Source organism: Panthera uncia, chromosome E1, assembly GCF_023721935.1.
Source record: "Panthera uncia isolate 11264 chromosome E1, Puncia_PCG_1.0, whole genome shotgun sequence".
NCBI lineage: Eukaryota > Metazoa > Chordata > Mammalia > Carnivora > Felidae > Panthera > Panthera uncia.
This window is the reverse complement of record NC_064814.1, coordinates 56,494,811-56,502,589: the sequence shown is the minus strand read 5'-3', so window position 1 is coordinate 56,502,589 and position 7,779 is coordinate 56,494,811. Positions and strand designations below refer to the sequence as shown.

General features: G+C 58.2%; 3 protein-coding genes across 3 annotated transcripts in view; all 3 read right to left on the bottom strand.

The window, feature by feature from the left end:
- The window catches only part of PHF23 (PHD finger protein 23), a 5,360-nt gene extending 3,683 nt beyond the window's left edge, over positions 1-1,677 (bottom strand). The window contains exon 1 of the mRNA XM_049637104.1: positions 623-1,677. Coding sequence (XP_049493061.1) covers positions 623-656 — 34 coding nt within the window. The 5' untranslated portion in view covers positions 657-1,677. The remainder of the gene's footprint in view (positions 1-622) is intronic.
- A 99-nt stretch (positions 1,678-1,776) lies between these two features.
- On the bottom strand, positions 1,777-3,864 carry GABARAP (GABA type A receptor-associated protein). Its single transcript, XM_049637105.1, has 4 exons — positions 3,640-3,864; positions 3,012-3,090; positions 2,738-2,856; positions 1,777-2,268 (listed from the first exon to the last, which is right to left on the bottom strand). Exons 1-4 carry the CDS (start codon positions 3,727-3,729, stop codon positions 2,203-2,205), a joined length of 354 nt encoding a protein of 117 aa, XP_049493062.1. The 5' UTR covers positions 3,730-3,864; the 3' UTR covers positions 1,777-2,202.
- A 1,046-nt stretch (positions 3,865-4,910) lies between these two features.
- On the bottom strand, positions 4,911-7,773 carry CTDNEP1 (CTD nuclear envelope phosphatase 1; the record flags this gene model as incomplete). Its single annotated transcript, XM_049637106.1, has 5 exons — positions 4,911-5,581; positions 5,838-5,922; positions 6,579-6,690; positions 6,896-7,012; positions 7,678-7,773. Coding segments are annotated over 5 exons (471 nt in total), but the record flags the coding sequence as incomplete, so codon positions are not given.
- Positions 7,774-7,779: the final 6 nt, after the last annotated feature.

The window sequence follows — 7,779 nt, the reverse complement described above, 5'->3', positions numbered from 1 at the left end:
CACACCCCGCCCCACCGCCCCTACAACTACCCGGCTCTCCTCGCTTCCCGGCGCTCTCTCCCCACAACTACCCGCCCTGTACAGGTCCCTCTGCCGCAGACAATACCCAGACCCCCTCTTCTCCCCACAACTATCTTCCCACCCCTCCAACGATCCCCGGGCTCTCTCCGGCGGCAACTACCCGGGGCTCCGGCACCACCGCCACAAACTCCCCCACCTCGGCCAACTACCGGGCTCCTCACTCAGTCCTCTTCCACATCCTCCCTCCTCAACAACTCTCCGGCCCCCAGATTCCCCCAGCCTCCCGGCCTCAGGGCCCCAACGTGCTGGAGGCCCTCTCGGCCCCTAACCCCCGGAGCTCCGGGGTTCAAGCTCCCGCTCCCCACCCCCCACCCCTACACACACACATTCACGGTGTCTGATCTCCAGCTACCCCCAGCCCGAGCTCCCACTCCTCTTTCACCAAGGTCTCCCAACTCGCCGCTCTCCTACCTCCAGGGGCAGGCCCCCGACCCCCTCCCCGCGCTCCCCCGCCGGGCTCCGGGCTCGACCTCCAAGTTTGTCAATTGATTCCTCGCCCGCCCCCCACCGGCTCAGCGCTCCGTGCCGGTCGAGAGCTCACCTTCGGGACTGGGCTCCGCCATGGCTTCCAGCATCGCCCCCTCCCCTCCTCCCGGTCCGGCGCCCCCCTCCCCTGAGCCGGGGATCCCGGTGCCGCCTCCGGTGCTCGGTGCTCCTACTGCCTCGCTCCACAGAGGTGTCTGCCTCGGCCTGGTAATGACTCGAGTCCGCTAGCCGCTGCCGCCACCTCCCTCTACCCCTGCCTCCCGCACTCCCGGACCGGGCCCCCTCCCCCCGCGCCGCCGGCCGCCTGCTCCCTCCTCCTCCTCTCTCCTCCCTCCTCCCTCCCTCCTCCTCTCTCCCTCCTCCCTCCGCGGGCGCCGACGCGCAATGCATCAAGGGGCGTGTAGTCCGTCCGGGGGCAGCGGAAAGGGGACCCCATAGGCCTCTGGAACTTCAGTTCCCAGCAAGCCAAGGATGGGCGCAGGCGCGTTAGTCCGCTCCCCTCCCCCGGGGAGTGGCGGGGAGATTGGGAGCAGAGGGTAGGGCGGAAGAGCGCGCGCAGGATCATGGGAAATGTAGGCTGGGCGGGACTAAGAAAGAAGGAAAAGAAGGGATTAGAACTCTCGGCCACCATACTGCCTCTTTCTGCGGCTTCTTTCTCCCCCGTTGGACCGCCCCACTTCCGGCCAGAGGGAGAAAGGGTTGCTGGGGGATGAAGTCCTCCTGATGATAATGCCTCCCTCCTCCCCGTCTTCTGCCTCCCTTGAATTCCACACACCGGCATTAGTCTGGCCAAGCGACATGCCAAGCGAGGACGGAGTCCCTTCACCAGCTCCCACACGCGACCAGCTCTTCCCTAACCCAAAGGCCGTAACAAACTCGGGAGGCATTTATTTAAAGCAGGTACTTTCCAACTTTGTCCACCGGAACCCACGGTGTAAAAAACAAAAACAACTCTTTATATCAAGACCCAAAAGACAGGTATATAAAACAGAAGTCTCATGAAACGATACTCCGTATTCCTTTCATCACAGCAAAAACACTGCCCCTCCCTTCCCCCGCCAAGGAAAAAAAAAACCAACATGAACAGAGTAAACCAAAATATATTACTGTCCCTCCAACCGCCACTTTGCCCACCTCCGGATAACTATCCCCACCTCGGGACAACTAAAAAGAAAAAGAAGGAGGGAAGCAACACAAAGCAAGATCCAGTTCGGCTTGGTGGTTTCCTCTTTATTGATGTGCCTCCTACCTTCCCCCCACAACTTCAGTCCCTCCCCTCTACCCCCCAAAAAGAAGGTAGTGAAAGGAAGGGAATGTCGGGGTTCTGAGCCCCTTGGGCAGTTAGAAAGGGGACAGGAACCAAAACGATCACTAGATGTGACAGAGATTGACAATCGAGAAGTCTAAAGCACAGTGGGGAAGGTGGAAAGAGAAAGGGGACAAAGGAGAGGTCCTAGAAGCCACCTCCCCCATGAGCCCTCCTGCTAAGAGGGGCTGGAGGAGAGCCTCGAACGTTAGGAAGTGCAGGTCCTGAAGGAGGGAGGTGGTGGTCGAGCCTGAAGGAGGACTAGGTCAAGGAAGGGGGGCCACCTCTCTCTTTGTAGGCTGGGACCCCCCACCTCAGGGGCAGCAGCTTCACAGACCGTAGACGCTCTCATCACTGTAGGCGATGTATAGAAAGAAGTCTTCTTCGTGATGTTCCTGGGGCAGAAGCAGAGAACACCGGTACTCAGGCACCCGGGCTACAGTCACTTGAACCACCCACTGCCCCCCCTCCTTCTCCAAAGCCCCGTTCTTGAGGCAGACCCCCCGAAAACTAGCGTCCTGACTCACTCCCTCACTTCAGACCGTAGCAGCCAAGCAGCATCACCCCTAGCAGCAGTCCTGGGCAAAAAGCTCTCCCTCTGACTGTTCTCTGCCTTGGAACGGGGAGGACGCTGGGGCAGGTGAAGGATCGGGACTGTGGTCCACCTCACCCTTCTCTCCCTTCTGGCCATTCCCATGGCCTCGTCCGAACCTCCAACCCAGGACTATGCTGAAATTTTGAGGCCAAAGATAAAGTGGACAGCGGAGCAAGGCAGCTGGTCCAGGAACTGCTGACTTAGGACTTTCTTCCCCTCAAGCTCTTCCCGCACCTCCCCGAAGCCTCCCGGCTTCCCCATGCACAAACCTGGTAGAGCTGACCCATTGTGGCACTGGTGGGTGGAATGACATTGTTGACAAAGAAAAACAAGGCATCCTCAGCTCGGAGATGAATTCGCTTCCGAATCAAGAAGTAGAACTGACCAACTGCCGAAGAGACAAGGCAGGATGAAGCCAGAGATCACAAGGGCCCCCCCCACCCCCCACCCCCGAGCGAGAGCAGTTACAATGTGGAACCTTTTCCCACAAAGATGCCCGGCCACCCATAGGAAGCTAACCCGGGGCCTGGGTCAGGTCCCCACCTGTGAGATCAGAAGGCACCAGGTATTTCTTTTTGTCCAGGTCTCCTATCCGAGCTTTGGGAGCCTTTTCTACAATCACCTGATGAAGGGTAGATGAAAATTAGGAAATATTAGGTGTATGGTCCCAGAGTTACCCCTGTCAAGAACTCGAGTGACACAATTCCTAGCACCCAAATCTGTCCGACTCGGTTTTCTTTGTCTCTGAACACGCGGCGCAGCCTTGAGCAGAGATCCTGACCCCACTGTGCTGAACTCACCCAAACATTCAGGATCCCTCAGTAGGGCGTCATAATAAACAACTATCCTAATAGGGCACGGACGACTCGAGTGGGCCGCCTAGAGCTTCAGGCTCAAAAACCTGGCTAGCTCGGGGTAAAGACCGTGAGCAGCTCAGGCTGTCAAACTCCCTGCAGCCTCGCACACCAATCCCCAGGTCTCCCTCTCCCATCTGTGTCCCCCCACCCCCAGCTCTCTCGCCACCCCGCTTTCAACCTCCGAGCCCGGGGACAGCAGTGTCGCGCCCGCCACAGCCGGCAGCCCAGTGCCCGCGCCGCCTGGCCGGACCCAAGCCCAGGCTGTGGCGTCAGAGCCAGCGCCCCGCGCCCTCGGCCCTGACTACTGTCCTCACCGGAACCCGGTCCGGGTATTTCTTTCGGATCTTCTCGCCCTCAGAGCGGCGCTTCTCGAACGGATGCTCCTCTTTATACACGAACTTCATCCTCCCGGGAACCGGGCTGGACCGGGCTGGGCTGAGGGAACCCGGGGGGGGGGCCGGGACGGGGGGCGGCGGCGACGGCGGCGACGCGCGGGCGGATTCAGCGGAGCGATCCCGGGGCTTGCGCCACTTCCCTATTCACCAACCCCACCCACGACGGTCCGGGGCCGCCCCGCCTGCTACGTTACGCCACCAGCGCAGCGGCCATAACGCCGCCAGCGTAGCGCCACCCCCTGACCGCCCCCCCTCACGCCGTCTGCGTAATCGCTTTGGAATCAACTTGTGGGCTACGCAGACGACGTAGCAAAGGTGGTTGGCTTGTGCAATGGTCGAAAATAACCGAAAACCCACATTCTGACCTTCCCCCACGAGGCTGGGGATGAAAAGGGCTGCGAGTCGGTAACTGTAATTTGAGACTCGGTTCTCCGAAAGTTCTTTTCGGGAATAACGTAAAGAGGGGAAAAAAAAAAAAGGCAGAGATAATTACAAGGATAGCTATTCACGAAACGCGTCGGTACGCCGACGGCGGCAGCTGACACCAAAACAAAGTAGTACCCAAGTCGGGGAGCTGGTCTCCGGAAATGAAGGGGGACAGAAACGAAACACACGTTCGGGGAAACGCACCGGACGCTTAGGTTCCAGGGAAGAGTGGACCAATAGGGACCTGAGAGGAGGTCCGAAAGGTAGGGACTACGTCATCGCGGAGGAACACACTCGGCGGTCGCGAGAGAAAAATCATGTGATCTCAGAGAAGGGCGGAGCGTCACGTGGCGGCCGCGGGAAGTAGAGCCGGCCGCGGGGAGGTGGGGGGGAGGGGCGCCGGGGGGCGGGGCCGGGGCGGCCGGGGCGGGGCCGGGCCTGGCGCTAGGCCCCCCCGCGGTCGGGCGTGTCCGCGTCGGCCCCCGGCGAGGTCCCGCCCGTCTGGCTTCTGGTCCAGCAATCTCCCGCCGCCACACTGCCGCGTCGTCCCAGCCCGCAGGCCAGGCTCCTTCAGGACACACGGCCGCCCTCCCGGTCCCCGCCGGGGCGCCCATCCCGTCTCCAAGACCCTTCCCGCCAGAGCACCTGATGTCGAGGCTCCCCACTCCTCCCCCAAAGCCAACAGCACCTCGCCCCGACAGGGGGGACGTGAACAAAGACGCCTCCCTTCATCTCCCAACCCCCAGAGAAGGACCTGGGGCAGCTTTGGTTTCAAAGTTATAATGCATGGTTTAAAAGAGAGAAAGGAAGGGAAAAAAAAAAAAAAAAAAAAAAAAGCTGGTTACAGGTCTGAGGGAGTCTAGGAAGAAGGGAAAATAGAAGGAAAAGAAAGGGGGGAGGGCAGGACAAGTTTGGGGAAAATCCAGTGGCCCAAAATCCCAGTTTCCCACCCACAGTCCAGCCCTTGGAGTGAAGAATTAGATCAGTTTTGTACAAGAGTTTTTAAAAAATGAAATCACAACAAAGCTGGCTTGGCTTTTCTTTGAGCCTCCCGGATTACCGAATGTCTGTCTCTCATTCTGGCCGGTCTGGTCTCTCCACCAGACAGTTCGGGCTCTCCCAGGCCTCCGCTTCTGTCCCCGTCCGGGGTTTCCAGGGAGCGCGAACTCGAAGTCAGAGTGAGGCTGCTTGCGAGTGTGGCCCGTGTGTCCGTCCAGACTCCACACGGAGCGCAGGGCTCCCTGGGCAGAGAGGGGCGGGAGGGGCAGGTCCTGCCCAGGCAGTCCTCACCATCCGACAGGGCATCAGACGGCATCCCGAGAGCTCACCCTCCCTCTCCCCCCCACCCCAGCGCAGGTGGAGGGGGAGCAGCCGTCACCACAGCCTGTGTTGGTGAAGGTTTCGGCTCAGCACAGAACGAACGTCGGCGGTGAACCTGGGATGACAAGACGAAGCCTCGTTGGAGATGGGGGGGGAAGGGGGGGGGAGGAAAGAATCACCATGCTCACGTGACACTGAGGTCCAGTTTGCCCCAAACCCACTGGCTACAAGTGATGAGCTTTACTGTACGAACACCTGGGTTCAAAGGCTAAGTTCTTAAGGGAAAAGACATAAGTCAAACAGGACGCGTTTTTAGTCCCTCTCGGGATCCCCCACCTCCTTTCCTCCGCAATGTGTCTGGCTTCCGTTACCTGAGGGCGTCCAGCATGGGAAGCAGGTTGAGGAGGGCGGTGTCGCTGGGGTCACTGAACCACGATTTGATGGGGATGGCGTTGTCTAGGGTGGGTGAAAAGAAGCGCACGTGAAAAAAAAACACACAATTCAAGACTCAGGCCGGTTTTTCTTTCCTTTGGGAAAATGGGGATCATTACTTTAAAATCCGTACCCTCTCCCTGACCCACCCAAACCTAACCACCTAGGTAAACCTTCCTATTTTATTCGCCAAAACAAACTTTTTAAAAGAGGCATTCATATTCATGTCTATTTGAGAGATGGGGGTGGATGCGTGAGTGGGAGAAAGGAGCAGAGGGAGAGACTCCCAAGCAGGCTCCACACTCAGTGCAAAGCCCGACACGGGGCTCGATCCCATGACCCTGGGATCGTGACCTGAGCCTACATCACAGTCAGATGCTCAAATGACTGAGCCACCCAGGCCCCTCCCCCAAGATAAAATTAACCTACAATCACTGTGTCTCACATTAACGTGAGGCTTCTAATCAAATTTATTGCTACTGTGTCTCACCTGAAGCAAACTGATACGAGCAACGTGACCTATGAAGTGGACAAGTGGGGAAGGGAGAGTGTCTCCCAGAAAACAGAAATACCTGGCATCCTGACCTACAGTAAGCCAGGAATCCCAGCTCCAGGCATTCAAAATAACCTTCTCCGAACCACTTCCTGGTCCTGCCAGACTCACCCCCCCCCCCCCATACCTGGGTGGCTCCGGTAGGCCCCTGGGGAGTTATCCAGGATCACGATGCTGGAGAGGTCGCTGTGGACCACGGAGAGGTCCTTGATGTAGCTGCCCAGTTCCAAAGTGCAATGCTGGAGGGTAGGGCCACGCTGGGCATCAAAAGGAGACTCGGCCCCTGTGACGGCTGCCCAGTCCCAACAATGCCCACGGGCAGCCGCCTCCCACAGAGGGGGTCATGCAGTACGCCTCCGCTCACCCCCCAGAAGGTCCCTTTCTGGGGAAACTGCTCAAACCCAGAGCCCTCCCTGCCAGCCTGCCTCCCGAGCCTCCTCTTACCTGTCTGTAGTATCTCCTCTTGAGAATGCTTCTGCTATTGTCCAGTTTATCTGCCACAGCAGAGCCGTAAATCTCCATGCTTGCTGTGAACACCACCAGCTCGTACCACTGGCTCACCTGAAATTGATCAGGGGGAGGGTGGGGTCAGAAGAAGCGATCCTTCCTCTGAACGCGCACAACTCGCCTTCACTAGACTCCAGCCCGGTCCTTCAGGCCTTTCAAGAGCATCAGATGTCTCTGAGAACACAAAATTCTGAAGGCCCCCAAACTCAAGAGTCTTAGACCCCGTACACCCTTAAAGATTCAGAGGTGTGAAAGCAAACGATCAGGAAGCCTGTGGAAGAACAGAATTGCATCAGCACAACAAACGAACCCAAGCTACTGACAGCCGCCCTGTGACCGGCCCACAACTGCCCTTCTCCAAAACTGCCCATACCTATTTTCTCCTCACCCTGTACTTCCTCCAACCGCTCTGAATTCCCAGAGCCTTAACGCCATTCCTTCATCACAGGGCTCCCCCCAGCTTCTACAAATTCACCATTTTTTTTCTAATGTATTTTTTTTCCTTTTTTTTTCTTTTTTTTTTGAGAGAGAGTGAGTGTGTGAGCCAGGGAGGGGCAGAGAGAGAGACGGAGACACAGAATCCAAAGCAGGCTCCAGGCTCTGAGCTGTGAGCACAGAGCCCGACGTGGGGCTCGGACCCACGAACCACGAGATCATCATGACCTGAGCCGAAGTCAGATGCTCAACCGACTGAGCCCCCCAGGTGCCCCCAAACTCACCACTTCTAAGAAGAAATCCACATGGGGCCTCTTATGTACAAAAAACCGGACGGGATGTTTGTCTATTACCACCTGTAGAGAAACAGGGAAGAGCTGGGGGGG